General features: G+C 48.6%; 1 protein-coding gene across 1 annotated transcript; it reads left to right on the plus strand.

Annotated features, from left to right (window-relative positions):
* The first annotated feature begins 1520 nt into the window (after nt 1–1520).
* On the plus strand, nt 1521–21337 carry ttc29 (tetratricopeptide repeat domain 29). Its single transcript, XM_072697835.1, has 10 exons — nt 1521–1579; nt 1982–2086; nt 2308–2397; nt 6385–6608; nt 8023–8208; nt 11898–12110; nt 13662–13747; nt 17754–17845; nt 17989–18112; nt 19148–21337. The coding sequence occupies exons 2-10, from the start codon at nt 1992–1994 to the stop codon at nt 19373–19375; spliced, it is 1338 nt and encodes a 445-aa protein (XP_072553936.1). The 5' UTR covers nt 1521–1579; nt 1982–1991; the 3' UTR covers nt 19376–21337.
* The last annotated feature ends 344 nt before the right edge of the window (nt 21338–21681 follow it).

The following is a 21681-nucleotide window of genomic DNA, read 5'->3' on the forward strand; positions in this document are numbered from 1 at the left end:
GGAAACCTCACAGATCTGTAATAATTGATTAACAGTGGGATCATGGTTCCGCTGCAGACAGTCTTCTTTATTTTTAATTTTTAATTTATATATATATATTTTTACAAATATAGTAGAACACTAGTCTGTCTTTCATACTGGTTTTTTCAACTCCATATCCTCATTTTACCCCCCCCCCCCCTCTCTTTCCTGTTCTATTTTAGTTATAATGCCCCGAAAAGCTAACGAGGGTCCCTTTGTTTTATGGTCATCAGTCAAGCACCTGTGCTGTTTAACGAAAATATAAACACGGGTAAGGATCATTTACTAACGTTAATCCCTTGACAGGTATGTCTTATGTGTACCTCGAGAAAGGTACTGTTTCACAGAGAATTAAGACGTATAGTCATTCTACTGTCAAGTTATCTTGAATAAAAGAAACTATACATTTACGGCTACTCTAGTGAAGTTGACGGTGAGCGCGAATATTCAACAATATTCCTAATGGGAAGAAATTGGAAAGTTTCAGAAAGAAGCGCAACATACTGAGAAAACCCAGTCTTACCCAAACACACTACAGGTTTAATAATAGTTTTCAGAAAGCGCAGTGGCGTGCATACGTGGGTGCACGCAGGAAAAGGTTTTCATCCTAAAACATTTACACTCAGCTCAGCTCATCCAAAAACCTCTAGGATGACCCCATAAAGCAAAAATGGAATCATATTATAAAAACGCTATATTGGGCAAAAATGAAGCAACAACAAAAACTAACAAAGCCTTATAAGAACTGCTTAAATATCATAATTGTACTGCTGCTTGTCTCCCCCCCACCTCAGTACATACCAGCAGTTACATTTTATATATATATATATATATATATATATATATATATATACATATATATACATATAATTTTTAACTGTATATTGTTATCTCTCTATACTATACTGCTGAGAGACTTGTTTATTCTCATCAATCACATTTCATTGTAATGTTGACCCTGTGCTAACTTAAATATGACAAAATAAAACTGAAAACAAATAGTACCAGAGCTGTATTTACTACACCCAAATCCATCAGCAAAGTGAGGGCAATGCAACCCATAGTATTGGATATTTTAAGAAGTATTGCACCTTAAATTTTACATTTTATTGTTTAGCAGAACCTTTTTTTTTATCCAAAGCGACATACATCTGAGAAAGCAGGGTAAGCAAGTCCCTGATGCAATTGGGGATTAAGGGCCTTGTTTAGGGGCCCATCGGTGACGTCACTCTGCCCACCCTAGGACTGACTGAAATTAACACGGGACTGAAATGTGCCTGTTTTATACGAAGGTCTCTGTTTGGAGACCTTTGGAACCGGCTGCTCTGCATAAATAGTATTTGAACCAGATAGCCTTACCCGGTGAGAGAGAGGCCCCACAGAGCCTCCTGGCATTGTTGCTATGGCTACGGCGTCTTCCTGAAGCCCGTGACCGTTGCTATAGCTACGGCGTCTTCCTGAGGACCGTGACCGTTGCTATAGCTACGCCGCCACGCCATGCCTGCCTGATGCGTCTCCCGTGTGTTTTAATGGCTGCGTGGGTGCTTGTGGCAGCTAGGTGAACTCCGTCTCTCTGTAGTTCATTTGGGCTATTTACTGTTGTTTTTCGCTATCTGTATTGACAGTGTTTGGGGTAACTTATTAGCTACCTTGTTGGAAATAAACCGCGTCTAAAAAACGCGCGTGTTAGTAAAAGTAAACCAGAGACTTATAAACGCGTAGACAAAGGAATTAAAAGAATTTTAATAATTCGAAGTCAAGTAATAAAATTATCTGAAGTGTGGCTAAAATCGCCGTCATGAGAAACATGCAAATGCCCAGCTTAATCTCCGTTCGTAGAGCAATCGAGTTTAATTAACAGCATTAAATTGTTATAATAATGAGCGAAATATAAGTGCACATTATTGTAATTATTACGAACTGAAATCGGTGATAATTATAGTGTGGTAATTCTTTACAGTTAAAGAGAAATGAGGAGCTCCGTCGTGCCGAGATTAAACGTATCTTTTCTGCCTGACATAAAGAGCGGCGGTGGATGGAAGGGACGCGCGGCGCCTGCGCGCAGGTGAGAGCGTTTATTCCCGACGGATTGTTCAGGAATTACCGGCATTTTATCATTCTTGGAGAGACAGTTACACAGACACAGAATCCTTATTCTTCTGCAAAAGGTTTATTAAGCCCTGGACTTAAGACATGCAACTTGATTCATTATTTTAAGCTTGCACAAATCCTTTTAAATACGTGGCATCGATTAGTTACCGGCATTTAAAGATTGTCTTGTTTCAGGCCGTGCAAAGATGAAGGTGAATCGGGGTCCAGTGATGAAGGGAATGAAAGCAGCGCGGGTCCGACCCCGTCCAGGGACCAAACAGCTCGGTGAGCTGCCAAACTACTCTTAAAAATGCATTACGCGTAAAAAATTAAAAATGTTGCCAGTTGCCTTGTATTTGTGAGACAGGGGGTGAGCTCTACGTGCTAGGAGCATGGAGTAGTCTGGGTCGTGTCTGCGTGGGTTTGCTTTGCTAGTGATAACAGTTGTGATTTTTACGAAATCCATGACAGTCGCAATTCAAAGGAATATTGCATCAGATCTACATATGCTGGGCTGCGGCGAGATAACCCAAAGCACAGCTCGAAATTGTATGAGAACTTTCTGGCCTAAGGAAGATGGGAAAAAATGACATTACCTGGCCTGCCCATTCTCCAGACCTCAGTCCCCCAGAGCTGGACAAAAGAGCCACAACAGAGCAACACTCAAGCTCCCCACATCTTTGGATTTACTACATAAGAACAAGATTTTCCAGTGTTTTACAGATGCTGTTAATTCACGGACAGATTTCAGCTGCTATCATCAAATGTAGACAGTTCCTAACCAATCTGAATCTGCTGTCGTTCCATACTTGTGTGTAATCAAGCATAATTATTATCATATTTTTGAGCTGATGATCCAGAATGCCATATTTTAAAGCAATTTTAAGATTTCAGCTTTGCAGGTATTATGTAAGGAAAAACAAGTAAGAAAATAGTGGGCGAATATATTTTTAACTGGATAAATTCACATTTTTACCCTGTTCACATCTGGACATTTTCACTGAGCAGTTTAAGTGGTTCATGGCGAATCGGCAGCTGGTCAGACTGGAACAGATAGCAGGCCGGCAGCTCAGGGATCTGTATGTGACAGAAGCATGAATTCAGTTTCATCCTAATGTGTCTCGTGCAAGACAAACGGAGCAGGATCCACTAGGAATGTTGTCAGATGTAAATGTGCGGTTGTGCACATTATTCAATGGCTCATATTGATCCATTTGTATTCAGATCTAAGGCATGGCAGGTCAGTTGCCTGAATGGGATGACAGCAAATCACACACATATACAGGCATACACACAGACGCAGGCACACACACACATGCATTCAGACACACACACATGCATGCAGGCACGCACATATGCACGCAGGCAAGCATGCACACATACACACTCGCATTCAGGCACACACACACCCACAGACACGCACACACACAGGCATACATACACTGACACACAGCCACATGCACGCAGGCACACACACACACAGGCATACACAAGCACAGGTATACACACAGGCACACACAGGCAATCAGTCACTGCAGGAACATGAAGCCTAGGCACTGTGAGGGCTGACAGTTGCCTATATCCCTGGCTATGCCTTGCAATATCTGCACTGGACCAATAGGTGTCCCCACAAGCCATACAAAATTTACACTGTCCTGATAGCTGCTGCTTGGTGACATGGTGGTGCAGTGGTTAGCGGTCATCTCACACCTCTGTGACCTGGGACTGAGTCTTTGCTGTGGCTCCATCAGTGTGGTGTTTGCATCATCTCCCTGTGTTGCCTCTACCCCCCCCAACCCCCCCCCCCCCAGTCCAAGAACATGCTGAAGCTAGTTGGAGTTACCAAATTGCCAGTGTGAGTGATTGGTGTGCCAGTGTGCCGTGCGATGGGTTGACGCCCCATCCTGGGTTTTTCCCTGCTTTTGTGGCCATAGCTTCTGGGATTGGCTCCGCCCACCCCGCAGTCCTGAATAGGATAAGCGGCTATGGAAGGTGGGTGGAAGGACGATACGGTGTGTGTGGAATAAAAAGAACAAAGTTTTATGTCACCGAGATTGGCTTTATTTAACATTGTTTAATTTTAATGCATCAGGTTTCTATTTTGAATTTTAATGACAATGCATTTAGTTAAATTTTCTAATTTAAAGGCAAAGAGACCTGAATGATCAGCACTTTCATAAGTTACACCCTTATCCACTTCTAAAGTTTTTGCACAAAAGTAGTCACACACTGTTCTGTATATTTTGATTTTACATATAGATATTATTGATCTATTGGCTTCTAAGTTTGTTTAACGAGATTCATTAGAAGTAACTAGAACAACAGCAGAGCTGAGTTCTCATCTCTCCCGCGCGCTCTTACCACACACGCTCAGACACTGAGTCCTCATCTCTCCCGCGCGCTCTTACCACACACGCTCAGACACTGAGTCCTCATCTCTCCCGCGCGCTCTTACCACACACGCTCAGGCACTGAGTCCTCATCTCTCCCGCGCGCTCTTACCACACACGCTCAGACACTGAGTCCTCATCTCTCCCGCACGCTCTTACCACACACGCTCAGACACTGAGTCCTCATCTCTCCCGCGCGCTCTTACCACACACGCTCAGACACTGAGTCCTCATCTCTCCCGCGCGCTCTTACCACACACGCTCAGGCACTGAGTCCTCATCTCTCCCGCACGCTCTTACCACACACGCTCAGACACTGAGTCCTCATCTCTCCCGCACGCTCTTACCACACACGCTCAGACACTGAGTCCTCATCTCTCCCGCACGCTCTTACCACACACGCTCAGGCACTGAGTCCTCATCTCTCCCGCGCGCTCTTACCACACACGCTCAGGCACTGAGTCCTCATCTCTCACGCGCGCTCTTACCACACACGCTCAGACACTGAGTCCTCATCTCTCCCGCACGCTCTTACCACACACGCTCAGGCACTGAGTCCTCATCTCTCCCGCACGCTCTTACCACACACGCTCAGGCACTGAGTCCTCATCTCTCCCGCACGCTCTTACCACACACGCTCAGACACTGAGTCCTCATCTCTCCCGCACGCTCTTACCACACACGCTCAGACACTGAGTCCTCATCTCTCACGCACGCTCTTACCACACACGCTCAGACACTGAGTCCTCATCTCTCCCGCACGCTCTTACCACACACGCTCAGGCACTGAGTCCTCATCTCTCCCGCGCGCTCTTACCACACACGCTCAGGCACTGAGTCCTCATCTCTCCCGCGCGCTCTTACCACACACGCTCAGGCACTGAGTCCTCATCTCTCCCGCGCGCTCTTACCACACACGCTCAGGCACTGAGTCCTCATCTCTCCCGCGCGCTCTTACCACACACGCTCAGGCACTGAGTCCTCATCTCTCCCGCGCGCTCTTACCACACACGCTCAGGCACTGAGTCCTCATCTCTCCCGCGCGCTCTTACCACACACGCTCAGGCACTGCAGACGAGGCTTTATTAACTCGCAACTGTGTTTTTTCCACACAAGACAAAACTGTAACTTTTGCCAGCATCCTTGCCCAGCAAGTTATGGGTCAGATTGTCGTCTGTCAGGAGTGTGGGGATAAAGAATGGGGAGATCTTAAAGGAGAAAAGAGAAGGACTGACCGGACCCCAACACATGCTGAAGTGGCTTCTGGAAAGGGCGAATCTTTAAAGGAATCTGATAAAACACTCTCCCTCAGCAATCCCCAAGCAGAACTATCAAGAGGAATGCATGATCAAGTGCTAGCCAGGACCACTGAAACATACAACACATAGCAGGCTAGACTGTACATTTCATTTCTCATTTTTTTCATTTAACTTTCTTGTGACATGTGGAAGTTTGTGCACATGGTGTGCGATTCACATGGATCTGCCCACGGCTGAGCTCCACAGGGACGCTGTGACCCCCCCCCCCCTTTCCTGGCTGGTGGTACGTTCCCACCTCCTGCTCTGTCATCCCGGTGACAGTGTGGGCTTCCCACAGTCGAGGGGGGCTCATGCTGTGGGACTGCTGGGCTGTGCTGAGCTGTGCTATGTTTGTGTTCCTTTAAGGACCTGAGCTGGATAGACAGTGAACGAAAATGGGTGGTAAAGATTCACATGTAATCATTTTATATGAGGTCCTGGCAGATATGAGGTACATAGAGAGAATGAGGTGGCATCTGGACTGCTGTGGTGTAGGGCTGTGAACCCAAAAGCAGTAACAGAATGCAGAATTAAGTTGACGTTTCACACGTAACGCCTCCTCTGTGTCCTCCCTACATGCCCAGGTTCCGGAATTCGCTCAAGCAGAACATCTGCATAGACATGCTACGCAAGGGTTACCACCGGTCCTTCAGGGAGGTCTTCGCTCTGATCCAGAAGCAGGCCGCCTCCGGGGAGGCCCCGGGGCCCGGGTCAGGCATATGGCAGCCCTGGCCCCTGGAGGAGCAGCCCCGCAAACTGGAGCAGATTCAGCGCTTCCTGACCAGGGCTGAGGAAGCTCAGAGAGCAGGTAAGCAGGGGATTCTGGGTAAAGTCGACGGCGCCTGGAGCATGAGAAGCTCTCATCTGTGAATCTGCTCCATTTTTTGAGATGAATTCATTAAAGTGCCAGCGTGCTGAGTCCACATTTTATATCGAGCTGAAAGGGTCCCTGGTTTCAGGCCTTTGCGCAAAATTACCTGCTTTGTATCCGTTTCCCTGTACTGGCCATCATGATGTAAACAACGGCAACAGACGTGGTGCGGGATGCCAGATGTGTCGGGTGGGCCGTCCACGGCGAGGAGGTCGGGGGGGGGGGGGGCGTCCTGTCAGCCCGGGGCCTCCCACCAGAGGTGCATTCCTGTCGACTGGGCCCCAGTGGGTGCTGGTGGGGTGAGTCCCCCCCTGAGACCCGAGCAAATTGGGCGGGCGTGTGGGACGGGAGTGTCCAGCCTTCCCAGTTTAGGGGGAGGGTTCCTGGAGGCGGAGTAGCCACAGGGTTTGGATGTCAAATGAAGACGTGGCCCATCTGCTATGGCCCGCCTCTCATTGTGACGGGTTCCTTAATGGACACCAGCCGCAACAGGAAGTGCCAGCACATGACACTGTGGGCGACTGAGGTTTGGGGAGACACTTACAAATCAGGTAGTATCAAACGATGCAGCAGGGGGCGCCGCGTACAGATCCAGACTTTAAAATCAAGTAACGTGTTTCTGTAGTATCGACTGACCCTCCGGGGGGCGCCGCGTACTGATCCTGCACAGCTTGTGCTGTGCCGATCCAGGGTGGGTTGGTTTGATACAATGAGATCTACTTTTGTGACACGATTCATTGGCAGAAGCAGCTTGTGTGCACAGTTGGCCTTTTCGCATAGGTGCGCTGAGAGGTCGACTGGCGGACTCACTCAGGCAGGGCGGCGTGGAGCAGTGTTACTGTCAGTTACGGCAACTGTGAAGCGGACCGCTGGTCTCACCGGACCAAGATCCATCTTCTAAAACACCAACTCTGCTGTTTGTTTTCCTGATTCCACACTGGGTTTAATTTTGCGGTTAAACCATCGGGTTTACCTTGGGGTTATTAAAAATCTTTTGATGCGCAGTGTATTCTGTCAGCTTTGGTGCTAAGCACTAAGAGCAGATTATTTGTTTAAAATTTCCTCTGGAGTTGTAGGGAAAAAATACTGTTGTTAGTCTGTGCTTTAGTTATGTATTGTGAGATACTTGTATGGCTAATAGTATAGAGTGACCCGCATAAAAGTAGCCTTCATGGCTATAATGTAAGGTGTCCTTGAGTGTCATGAAAGGCGCCATTAAATAAAATGTATTATTATTATTATTATAATTATTATTATAATGATGCTTTGATGTGTGGCTCCTTTCATGCAGGTCACATACTGTAGGACACTTGATATTTGAAATTCTTATTAATTAATGTTTGCTTTGTAGGTTGTTATGAAGAGGTATATGACAATCAGGTGGCCTTGGCACGTTATTTTGAGGACCAAGAGGACAAGTGGTTGTCTGACTACTTTTATGAAGTCTGCCTGGACTCTGCCCAGCGGATTAAGATGGATGGGGGGGAAAGGGAGGCGGAAGCGAATTTTAACATGGGTCGTATATACATGGAACAAGGTAAGGCCAGGCGATCCTTGCTTTCTTATTTAACTAGTGAATAACACAGATGTTTTTCTGTGTAACAGGTCAGATTGCCTCCTTGTACATACTATTTCCTGTTACCTGTGTAACAGGGCAGATCGCCTCCTTATACATACAGTACTATTTCCTGTTACCTGTGTAACAGGGCAGATCGCCTCCTTATACTGTACATACAGTACTATTTCCTGTTACCTGTGTAACAGGGCAGATTGCCTCCTTATACATACTTTTTCGTGTTACCTGTGTAACAGGGCAGATTGCCTCCTTATACATACTATTTCCTGTTGCCTCCTTATACATACTATTTCCTGTTGCCTCCTTATACATACTATTTCCTGTTACCTGTGTAACAGGGCAGATTGCCTCATTGTACGTATTATTTCCTGTCACATTTCTCGTTTCCTGTGTAACAGGGCAGATTACCTCCGTATACATACTTTTTCCTGTTATCTTCCTCGTTACCTGTGTAACAGGGCAGATTGCCTCCTTATACATACTATTTCCTGTTATCTTCCTCGTTTCCTGTGTAACAGAGCAGATTACCTCCGTATACATACTATTTCCTGTTATATTCCCTGTTACCTGTGTAACAAGGCAGATTGCCTCCTTATACATACATTTTCCTGTTATATTCCCTGTTACCTGTGTAACAAGGCAGATTGCCTCCTTATACATACTTTTTCCTGTTATCTTCCTCGTTACCTGTGTAACAGGGCAGATTACCTCCGTATACATACTTTTTCCTGTTATCTTCCTCGTTACCTGTGTAACAGGGCAGATTGCCTCCTTATACATACTATTTCCTGTTATCTTCCTCGTTTCCTGTGTAACAGAGCAGATTACCTCCGTATACATACTATTTCCTGTTATATTCCCTGTTACCTGTGTAACAAGGCAGATTGCCTCCTTATACATACTATTTCCTGTTATATTCCCTGTTACCTGTGTAACAAGGCAGATTGCCTCCTTATACATACTATTTCCTGTTATATTCCCTGTTACCTGTGTAACAAGGCAGATTGCCTCCTTATACATACTATTTCCTGTTATATTCCCTGTTACCTGTGTAACAGGGCAGATTACCTCCGTATACATACTATTTCCTGTTATATTCCCTGTTACCTGTGTAACAAGGCAGATTGCCTCCTTATACATACTTTTTCCTGTTATCTTCCTCGTTACCTGTGTAATAGGGCAGATTGCCTCCTTATAAATACTATTTCGTGCTATATTCCCCGTTTCCTGTGTAGCAGAGCAGATTACCTCCTTGCATACACTTTTTCCTGTTACATTCCCCAATACCTGTGTAACAGCACAAATTGCCAGAATATTTATGCCATTACCTAAGTAGTAATGTAAGCTGTTCTCCAACATAATAAATATTCATAATGTTACTGTGTTAATGATAAAAAGACGTAATGCCAGGGAATAATGACTTTTTTCGTACTTAATGCAAAAACACAGAATCTTCTGCTGATTTGTTTGAGTGGAGTATCTCTTCTGCCATCAAGTAATCAATATGCAGCTGAATGAGTTCATTTTAATGCGTTCAATCATGGTCTAATGTTTGCAGCTTACGGGCACTTGCATCAGTAATGCAGGAATGTTATATGACTCTGGTTTGGACCATTTCATAAAATATTCATGGAATCAAAAATGACATCAAAATAGGGGCTGAGAGAATTACATTTTTGTTTCCTCTACCCCAGCACCTGGGTAATTGTGTTTAAGCATAGTGTGTGTAGCCGTGTGGCGGAGAGTATACTCGCGATTGAGCATAGCGTGTGTAGCCGTGTGGCGGAGAGTATACTCGCGATTGAGCATAGCGTGTGTAGCCGTGTGGCGGAGAGTATACCCGCGATTGAGCATAGCGTGTGTAGCCGTGTGGCGGAGAGTATACCCGCGATTGAGCATAGCGTGTGTAGCCGTGTGGCGGAGAGTATACCCCCGATTAAGCATGGTGTGTATAGCCGTGTGGTGGAAAGTGTACCCGCGATTGAGCATAGCGTGTGTAGCCGTGTGGCGGAGAGTATACCCGCGATTGAGCATAGCGTGTGTAGCCGTGTGGCGGAGAGTATATCCGCGATTGAGCATAGCGTGTGTAGCCGTGTGGCGGAGAGTATATCCGCGATTGAGCATAGCGTGTGTAGCCGTGTGGCGGAGAGTATATCCGCGATTGAGCATAGCGTGTGTAGCCGTGTGGCGGAGAGTATACCCACGAAGCATAGTGCGTGTAGCCGTGTGGCGGAGAGTATATTCGCGATTGAGCATAGCGTGTGTAGCCGTGTGGCGGAGAGTATACTCGCGATTGAGCATAGCGTGTGTAGCCGTGTGGCGGAGAGTATACCCGCGATTGAGCATAGCGTGTGTAGCCGTGTGGCGGAGAGTATACCCGCGATTGAGCATAGCGTGTGTAGCCGTGTGGCGGAGAGTATACCCCCGATTAAGCATGGTGTGTATAGCCGTGTGGTGGAAAGTGTACCCGCGATTGAGCATAGCGTGTGTAGCCGTGTGGCGGAGAGTATACCCGCGATTGAGCATAGCGTGTGTAGCCGTGTGGCGGAGAGTATATCCGCGATTGAGCATAGCGTGTGTAGCCGTGTGGCGGAGAGTATATCCGCGATTGAGCATAGCGTGTGTAGCCGTGTGGCGGAGAGTATACCCACGAAGCATAGTGTGTGTAGCCGTGTGGCGGAGAGTATATCCGCGATTGAGCATAGCGTGTGTAGCCGTGTGGCGGAGAGTATACCCACGAAGCATAGTGTGTGCACAACTAGCACCGTACCAGTAGCAAACTGTGACTATTTACTGTTACCACGTGATACATTTAAATTAGACAACATTTGATATATTATATGGCTGTAAGTAAGTGTAGATTAGATGAGGTAAACGTTATTGTATTGAGATTTACTGTATTGATATGGGGGTGGCATGGTGGTGCACTGTTGCCTCACACCTCTGGAACCCAGGTTTTAGTTTCCGCCTGGGTTACATGTGTGTGCAGTTTGCATGTTCTCCCCGTGTCGTCGTGGGGTTTCCTCCGGTTTCCCCGCCCAGTCCAAAGACATGCTGAGGCTAATTGGAGTTACTAAATTGCCCATAGGTGTGCATGTGTGAGTGAATGGTGTGTGACTGTGCCCGGCGATGGGCTGGACCCCCCGTCCTGGGTTGTTCCCACCTCATGCCTGTAGCTTCTGGGATAGGCACCAGAACCCCCACAACCCAGAAGGATAAGCGGTTTGGAGAATGGATGGAAGTATTGATGTTGTATTTAGTATATTGAGAGTAACAACTTGAATCAAGGTACTTTTGCCCACTGACAGTAAGAACCTAGTAATAGTATCGTCGTTCATTTATAGACACTGATTTTATAAGCAGAGTGTTAACAGAAACTGCTGACATACACTTATTGATACCAATGTCATCATTCTGCGTTTAAATCTGTGTTTCTTACTGTTTCTCTGCATAATAGAATATGTTTTTGTTAACATCCTTCAGTGTACAGCGTGTCTAGCTGAGTTTTCCCTCACAGAAAGACGTTTACGGCTCCTTTATTCCCCGGCACCATGCTGCTGCTCTGCAGACAGCTTTGATAACTGCGTTTATTCCTTGACTCAGTGCCGGATTTCCCTGGCAGTGCTGAGTGACGGGTTAATGTGATTCAGGGCGTCTGGAAGGCGCACTGGAGTGCGCCACAGCTTCCCATCGCCTGACAGCCGGCAGGACATGGACGGACGGGGCGGGCCGGAGCTGCTTCGCGCGGACCTGCCAGAGTCTCTCCACCATCTACTCATCACTCGCAAACAAGATGTTGGAGAATGAGGAGCACCAAGTAGCCATCGAAACTCTGCTGAAGGCCTTCGAGATGACAAAAGAAGGTGTGTAGCAGCAGCCATTTACCCAGTGGGGAGGGAGCAGCCATTTACCTACCGGGGGGGGGGGGGTCAGTCTGTGAGAGCAGTCATCTACCCCACATCTACCAGTGGTTCATAAACTTTTAGATCAGTGGTCCACATCACATTTTGTTCAGTCAGGTCAAGGGTCTGTTTTCAATACCAAAACAACATTTCAAGAACTTTAATGAATTAACAATAATCTTAGAGATTTCAGATATATATATAGATACAAAAAAAAAGGGAACTTTTTAATGCTTTTTTTGGGGGGATTATTATGTGTGTGCATGGTTTAGTAGTTTACATTGTATTTTTGTACTTCAAACTGGACATTGAGAACCCCTGGTCTCGACCTTCATGTATACTGGTGCTTCACTGAGGGGGGGGGTGACGGGTAGGGTCAGTGAGTGTCCCCAGTCACTCCGACACAGTGACAGCTGCCACTTGACAGGAAACATCTGGAACCTTCTGATATTCTGCAGGAGGTGCTTCTCCTCCTGCCTCTGCGTTTCCACGTTTCCCACACTGCAGGAAGACAAACGCAAAGAACATGAAAGAAATTAAGTGTTATTAGGCTCCTAGTGAAGTAAACCTTGCAGGAGGCTTCTGAAGTTCAGAGGAGATTCCCTGTGCTGAAAGCTGGTGCTTTTATTTGTTATGTCAACCGTGGAACATAAACCAAAGCTTAGAAGATTAATCCTCCTGTTTCTCCCCCGAGTTCTGCATGTGCTGCCGTTCAGTACAGCCCATTTACAGTATAGTTCAGTACAGCCCATTTACAGTATAGTTCAGTCCAGCCCATTTACAGTATAGTTCAGTCCAGCCCATTTACTGGTCCCGTCTATTTCTGGAGCCGTTTTCCCAAAATCACGATATACGACTGTGACTTCGACCTGGCCAGGAGAGTTAGTGTGACTCAGGGACAGCAGGTAGGGACAGGAACATGCTGACAGGAACAGCGACAGGTTTGACCAGTTGAACAAATGCAGGAGAGCATTTTGGCTTTAACACAGCAGGATGAGGCACAGAAAACCCTAAACAGCTTCATTTCAGTCTTGGTCTTACAACAGTAGTCACTCGGAATGAGGCACAAATTTTTCCCTGGTCTGCTGTGTGCTGCCGTTTATGTAACCAGTGAAAAACCAGCAGTGCTAATTATTAATTATCTGTGGCGGGTGGCCTGGCTTCCCTAGATGCGGCTCTGGTTGCCTCATGAAGAGCGTCTCTCTCCTCAGGTTGCTGCCGTTATACACAGAGACTGATTTAAGGTGTTAGTGCAGCCCGAGGCGAGTTATTTAAGAGCGGCTCCATGTCACAGTGGCTGCGCTGTGCCATAAAACACAGGGCACTAAAGCCGAGGACAGGGCCAGCCTATCGAACAGAGGCTCCCCGAGGCCGTGGGCCCAGTGGCTTCTGGGTAAATCTCCTCCTGATGGTGCAATAATCACACCGCAGATATAAGCACTCAAGCTGTGTGTTCCGTTTAGTCATTGTCTTTAATCTTCAGCCTTGTTTAATTTGGTTATTTGTTTCTAGCTGGAGATAAAAAGATTGAAGCGGAAGCAGCATATCGACTTGGATCGGCGTACCGACTCGTGCAGGACCACCAGGCGGCCAGGAGAGTGAGTGTCCCCGCACTCCAGGGTCAGCGCACGCTAGCCATGGCGCTAACTCAGCTAGCCTTCACTGACAGCTGTGTCCCCTCTCTAAACCTGAATGCTGAGCGGCCCTCATGGGTAGCAACAGACCAATCACAGGGCAGGCTGGCTGGTTTCTGCCAGTCTAAACGTGGAGGTGTGGCTGTTTTGCTTGATCGACATGTATGAGACACACTCCCGATGTCGAGAGAGGTGTCTGGGTTGAAAGATATCTCAGCTACAGCTTTGTTTATCATTAAAGATGTTGGGCTTATATAAAAACAATTCATTCATTCATTCATTCATTCTCCAACCCGCTTTATCCTATTGGGTCGCGGGGGGTCCGGAGCCTATCCCGGAAGCAACGGGCACGAGGAAGGAAACAACCCTGGACAGGGGGCCAGCCTATCGCAGGGCACACTCACACACCATTCACTCACACACCATTCACTCACACACCATTCGCTCACACACCATTCACAATTTAGTAACTCCAATTAGCCTCAGCATGTCTTTGGACTGTGGGGGGAGACCGGAGGAATCCCCACGACGACACGGGGAGAACATGCAAACTGCACACACCCAGGCGGACACTCGAACCCGGGTCCCAGAGGTGTGAGGCAACAGTGCCAACCACTGCACCACCATGTCGCCCTATAAAAATAATAGCATTTATAATTTATTAACATCCAACATATAATTTGGAATCCTTCTTTCTTTATTCAAGATTTTTTCAAGATGTCCCCCACCATACAGTGGGGCCCCAACCGGCACCCGTGCCCCCGGTCACCGTCGCTAACCAGGCTGGGCTGGGGTCCTGCCCCAAACTCAGATCCGATCTGCTGAACTTCTGTACTCCCAGACTTCTGAATGGGATTTGAGAATCGCCGTTTAAATAAGAAATACGTTCCCCGTAGCCAAATAAATTCACTGCGCGTTTATTCATTTTTAAACGCTTCCTGTCTGATGGTGCATGAGCGGCTGCAGTCCTGCTCTGCGGCGGCTCTAAAGCTGACAGGAGTAACAGATGGCGCTGAATAGGAGGCTGCTGCTCAGATCTCAAAACTCAAAGTTAATTTTCGACACGATGGTCCAAACGATTCCCTTATACAGACATCAGGTGAGATGGACAGTGATGCCGTTCGACGCTCTGCTTGGCATTTGCAGTTTAAAACCAGGCTGATCAATAACACATAAGTGCCTGGAAGTCAGTGGAGCTGCCATGTTTGTTTTCGTTGACCCCTCCGTGTTCACTTATGCAAAATAGAGAAGCGAATGAAAGCGGGGCTTTGATGCCTGAAAATAAAAGTCCAGCCAGGAATTTAGCCATGCAGCTCGGTTCCGCGCCCGCAGCCCGGCTCACGCCCGCGGGCTGGGGCCGCCGTCCTGCAGGGATTCGGCGTCCTGACAAGCGCCCATATTACAGCCGACACCGGCTCCGAGATGAAAGCGAGGCGGGCCGCGATCGCTCTCCCCTCCGCTGAGAGCTCATCCCTCCATCTTGCTCTCTCCTCCTTTGCTCGCTCACTCGCTCTGGTCTCGTGCCGCCCCCGCCGCTGCCCGTTGCGCCTAGGGGCATCTCCCTCGGGGGCCGCCGCCTCTCCTGGTGCGAGCCCCCCCATGGCGCGACGGATGGCACCCCTTCTCTTGCTTTGTCAGTAAGCGACAGTCCCATTCTCAGAGCAATGGCGGCCGTTACATCTGACCTCCCTGTTTCATCAATTATGGATAAATGATGTGATGTGACCATCTGCAGGTCAGAGCGGTGACTCTCTCCTCCTGGCTGGGATTAAATGGGAATGAGTAGAGTGTTGTTTATTGTCAGGCCAGAGCTCTACTGGGGATCCAGAAGGGATTACACCAGCCCGTCCTGCTCCATCATCCCTACAGCCATTTTCTATGCAGGTCCTCTTATTATTTTACTCATTATCACCCATCCATTCATCCATTCATTTTTTGTACCTGCTTGTCCTATGCAGGGTCACAAAGCAAGAAATAACCAAGGATGGGGCGTCAACCCATCACAGGGGTCCATCCATCCATCCATCCATCCATCATCTTTCCAACTGCCTATCCAGTACTGGGCTGTTCAGTGCTCTGCAATTCTGATAATGATATTTGTCGTGTGTGTATGCCATGAACTAATAGTATTTAAGTACTCACATCGATGTATTTTACGGTGATCACTACTGCGTGCCAGAAGGGGAGTCTCTGGACTGGCTATCGCGGTCAGACACAGCCGCTGTGCATCTCGTCACGGTGACACGGTGCGCCTGCGTTAAACACGCCCTCGCCACCCCGCCCACCACCCTGACAGCCTCACCTGGGAAGAGGCCTCCTGTTTGCACGCGTCTGATAGGGACTCCACCTTCACAGGAGGCGAAAGGCGCTGGTTCCGCCCGCGTGGCTGTGCCGTCTCCGCTCTCACGTTTGCTGATGTAGTAAGTCAGTGACTGTTCTGTCCCTAGAAGTGAGGAGGTAACAGGGGTCTGTGCTGAGCCTCCCCCCCCTCCCCCGGCCACATATGGTCTCACCTGTCATTTTCACTTCCAGCCTCAGTCCGCCCCCCCCCCCCCCCCAACGCTTGCTGCATTATTAAGCAGACAAGACCTTACCGTTGCTTCTCAGCTTTTCCTGGTTTTTGCCGTTTCACTCAGCCAGGCAAAAACACATTCTGATTTTCACATTTGTATAATACTGCAAATAATGGATTAAACTGTGCTTATGTTGCAATTCTTCTGCCTGTGTCCTCCACACACTTACATTTATGTCTATTTCAGGTTAGTAATTTATTTTGATATGGTGGATTTGTGCCCTGTGTGGCCCAGGGAGGCGTCTCTGTGTTTCAGCATCACACCCTAACCTAAGCGAGCCTCAGTCTGCCGGTGTTGACATTCTCTCCTTTGTGGCCCCAGCCTGCCTGTGTTGACGCTCTCCCATTTGTGGCCCTAGCCTGCCTGTGTTGACGCTCTCCCATTTGTGGCCCTAGCCTGCCTGTGTTGACGCTCTCCCATTTGTAGCCCCAGCCTGCCTGTGTTGACGCTATCTCCTTTGTGTCCCCAGCCTGCCTGTGTTGACGCTCTGTCCTTTGTGTCCCCAGCCTGCCGGTGTTGACACTCTCTCCTTTGTGTCCTCAGTCTGCCTGTGTTGACGCTCTCTCTCCTTTGTGGCCCCAGCCTGCCTGTGTTGACGCTCTCTCCTTTGTGGCCCCAGCCTGCATGTGTTGACACTATCTCCTTTGTGGCCCCAGCCTGCCTGTGTTGACATTATCTCCTTTGTGGCCCCAGCCTGCCTGTGTTGACACTATCTCCTTTGTGTCCTCAGTCTGCCTGTGTTGACGCTCTCTCTCCTTTGTGGCCCCAGCCTGCCTGTGTTGACACTATCTCCTTTGTGGCCCCAGCCTGCCTGTGTTGACACTATCTCCTTTGTGTCCCCAGCCTGCCTGTGTTGACGCTCTCTCTCCTTTGTGGCCCCAGCCTGCCTGTGTTGACACTATCTCCTTTGTGGCCCCAGCCTGCCTGTGTTGACACTATCTCCTTTGTGTCCCCAGCCTGCCTGTGTTGACGCTCTCTTCTTTGTGGCCCCAGCCTGCCTGTGTTGACGCTCTCTTCTTTGTGGCTGCAGTCTGCTTGTGTTGACACTCTCTCCTTTGTGTCCCCAGCCTGCCTGTGTTGACACTCTCTCCTTTGTGGCCCCAGCCTGCCTGTGTTGACGCTCTCTCCTTTGTGGCCCCAGCCTGCCTGTGTTGACGCTCTCTCCTTTGTGGCCCCAGCCTGCCTGTGTTGACGCTCTCTTCTTTGTGGCCCCAGTCTGCTTGTGTTGACACTCTCTCCTTTGTGGCCCCAGCCTGCCTGTGTTGACACTCTATCCTTTGCGGCCCCAGCCTGCCTGTGTTGACGCTCTCTTCTTTGTGGCCCCAGTCTGCTTGTGTTGACACTCTCTCCTTTGTGGCCCCAGCCTGCCTGTTTTGACACTCTATCCTTTGCGGCAGTATCTGAAGGTGTACGTGGAGATCTGCACGGCTCTGGGAGATTTCGACCGTCTTGGCGACGCGTATACGGCTGTAGCGGAGTTGCTGCAGAGGTGAGTGCCTGGCAATCGCTCTATGACCTGCGGGCTTCCGGAAGCTTGTTTATAAGTTTAGTCGTCCAATTCATTCAGCCATAATGGTCTGTTAGCAAATTTTTGTTTCCTGACATGAACATGAGATGATTTCTTTGACACAGTGAAGGAAAACATGATGAGGCCATTCAATACCTTCTGGGATTTGCGGAGGCGTCTGCGGGCAACAGCCAGCATGGCAGCTTGGAGGTCGTCTACTTGTACCTTGGAACCATATTCATCTCAAAAGTATGTGCACTCAATAAATATGGATAGAATATGTACTGATATCTGCCATCCGTAAACGTACCCTCACCTTTAAGGCTCATCTCTGCCAGCCGTAAACGTACCCTCACCTTTAAGGCTCATCTCTGCCATCCGTAAATGTACCCTCACCTTTAAGGCCCATCTCTGCCATTCGTAAACGTACCCTCACCTTTAAGGCCCATCTCTGCCATTCGTAAACGTACCCTCACCTTTAAGGCCCATCTCTGCCATTCGTAAACGTATCCTCACCTTTAAGGCCCATCTCTGCCATTCGTAAACGTACCCTCACCTTTAAGGCCCATCTCTGCCATTCGTAAACGTACCCTCACCTTTAAGGCCCATCTCTGCCATTCGTAAACGTACCCTCACCTTTAAGGCCCATCTCTGCCATTCGTAAACGTACCCTCACCTTTAAGGCCCATCTCTGCCATTCGTAAACGTACCCTCACCTTTAAGGCCCATCTCTGCCATTCGTAAACGTACCCTCACCTTTAAGGCCCATCTCTGCCATTCGTAAACGTACCCTCACCTTTAAGGCCCATCTCTGTTTGTGTTAAATGTCGTGCACTAGCGATTTCAGGTTTCCTCCAAAGTAATCCTCATGAATAGTATATACACCATTTTTACCTCTGCTGATCTGTAAGGATGATGTGTGTGTTTCTGGTGTAATCACAATCAGAACATTTTTATTACCCTGAAGGAAATAGTTTAAAGTGACCGTGATTTTTAAATTCTTCTTAAGAGTAGCGATGTATGCCCATGTCTGTGATGGGTGTTCCTTCATCTTTCATTATCGTGTAAAGCATTGTGTGGAACGAAACACCAGGACCTCAGAAATACAATACCAATAATTCTCCGGTGTTTACTCACTGAACAGCCAGAAGTTTAGGATTCCACATGGAATTCCCAAGATGTACAACATGTGTGTCTGCGTATCTGCTCACTCTGTCAAAGCCCCTGAAGGAGTGAAGGAGTGAGCAGGAGTGAAGCTGGTCTCTGCACGTCACTCTCCTTCAGGGTGTGTATGACAGAGCCTGTGAGATGTTCCAGAGGGCCTCGGAGATGGCTGAGAAGCTCGGCCGGCCGGAGCGGCTCCGCAGAGCCCTGGTGCACCTCGGCATCGCCCGTGCCCTGCACGTGACAGCCACCTGCAGCAGCCACGGGGGGGCGCCCCCGCTCGCCGACGTGCCCAGACTGCTGCTGTGGAAGGACAGCCGGAGGGACACGTTTGGTGACACGGCGTGAGGGGCGGCTTCCCAGTGACAGTGTCATCTCACTGCCTAGACCTCTTAACTAGAGATGTCTTACATTTTTAAATAATTACCCCTTTATTACAGTGAATTTGCCATGAAGTTAATTCTCATTTTGACAAAAGAGCCTTGGCTTTAAAGCGGCATGCTGCTGTTCACCATTACCTGTGTTTGGGTAGTTTTTATCAAACCTGTAGATTGACCCTGCAACTGAACCTGTAGATCTGGCTGATGATGAATTGGATCAAAGGGCAAGTCCTGGGCGGAGCCTGATGTGTCACCAGCTGCAGAATGAACTTATTTAATGGCTGGTTAACAGCTGGTTTTGACCCAAGTGCTGCATTGACCACTTAAAAGATCATATGCTGCCAAACACAGACGTGACACTGCATAGACAGACGGTACGATTCCGTCCCAGTTTTCTGGCACTCATGAGCAATGGGCTTTGCAGGGCACCGCGAGTTCGTCCTGGAGTTGGAGCCGCGTTCCCTAGGTAACCGTGCGGGCGTTGGCTGGATGGACTCGGGGACGTACCAGCACCTGTGTCACCATGAAGGCTTATTAGGGGCGACAGGTCTGAGCGAGGCCGTGCCGTCCGTCAGAGAATCCGAGGATCAGATCCGTTCTGTCTACAGAGAGCCGTCCGGAACCTCGGAGCTGTGCCGGCGAATGACTGCTAGCTGGCGGATCTCCGGGACTCCGCGGCCGGCCTGGGCGCCATGATAAAAAGGCCGAGATAAAACGTCCTGACAGCTGCTCCTAGATGCAGCGGGACGGGGGGCCGCCAGCCGGGACCTTGCCTTCCTACTTCCTTCCTTTCTTCTTCCTTTTAAAAGGCCGCTCTCTGTTCACTTCTTCACAGCCGCCGGGTGACTGGCCAGCTCCGGACCAGCGAGGTGGGTTCTGTGTGCTAATTAGCGCTTAGCCACAAACTCCTCCCACTGCCCGATCGTGACATGTTTTCCGCCGAGGCCCCTGATGCTCCTGGATGATCTACAGGACTTCCAGAGCGCCTGGTGCAACATATCAGATGATGAGTGAGAGAAACATCTATCAGATACCAAAGCTTACTTGTAGTTAAGACAACATTAAAACTGGGCCGTGAGTTTTGCATTGTTCTCATGGGGGTCTCAGCAGTGTAATATATAGAGTGCTGTCCTTCTGTAGGGTTTAATCTCTGTGCTATGTGGTTTCATTTGTGTGCGTTTTATGTTTGCTGTGTGACATACACATGCAACAGCAGTAATCTCACCCTGTGTAGGGATGTGTGAGCTGGCGTGGGATTGGTCATTTGGGTCAGAATGCTCCGCCTTCATGACCTCGGTCTCTGTAGGGATGTGCGAGCTGGCGTGCCATGGCTGTGCGGGATTGGTCATTTGGGTCAGAATGCCCCGCCTTCATGACCTCGGTCTCTGTAGGGATGTGTGAGCTGGCGTGCCGTGGCTGTGCGGGATTGGTCATTTGGGTCAGAATGCCCCGCCTTCATGACCTCGGTCTCTGTAGGGATGTGTGAGCTGGCGTGCCGTGGCTGTGCGGGATTGGTCATTTGGGTCAGAATGCCCCGCCTTCATGACCTCGGTCTCTGTAGGGATGTGTGAGCTGGCGTGCCGTGGCTGTGCGGGATTGGTCATTTGGGTCAGAATGCCCCGCCTTCATGACCTCGATCTCTGTAGGGATGTGTGAGCTGGCGTGCCATGACTTTGCAGGGTTAGGCCTTTGTCAATCGGGGTGTAGAGGGGAATGGGCCCCTCAACCTGACCTCAACACCTCCCGGCTGATGTGACACTGTCAGTGTTCAGTGGGGTTTGTTCAGGAAGTACCTCTCAGGGTACTTGATTAAGCTCATGTAGTCTCGCTCCAATGATGCACAGCATACGTTTATGTGTTTATGCCATTTTACTGTGCTTTGTACTGAATTTAACTAACTGTATGTGAGAAATAAACTTCAACTTGATGACTCAATGAGTAAGAAAGTAATTAAAGGCAGAGAAAAATATCAAACCAAGCACATCTCTCTGAATCCCAAATCTTCTTAATCCTGTCATATTTGCATCAACAGCATTTAGGTCAATGGGAGAGAACGAGGGATGAAAGACGAGTGCGGGTCAAGACAGACCAAAATTATGGTTTAACCCAGAGCTGGGTTGTACGTCGTGTGAATATCACAGCGTGACTGTCACCATATCACGCCGGTCGGTAATGATGCTCTCAAAGTGCGCCAAGGAAAATATTTGGCTGATGATGCATTTTTAATAGTGTTTAACATTTACGGCCTTTTTCTTAAGGTCCAGCCAACGCCAT

This window comes from Paramormyrops kingsleyae, chromosome 12 (genome assembly GCF_048594095.1).
Source record: "Paramormyrops kingsleyae isolate MSU_618 chromosome 12, PKINGS_0.4, whole genome shotgun sequence".
Taxonomy (NCBI): domain Eukaryota; kingdom Metazoa; phylum Chordata; class Actinopteri; order Osteoglossiformes; family Mormyridae; genus Paramormyrops; species Paramormyrops kingsleyae.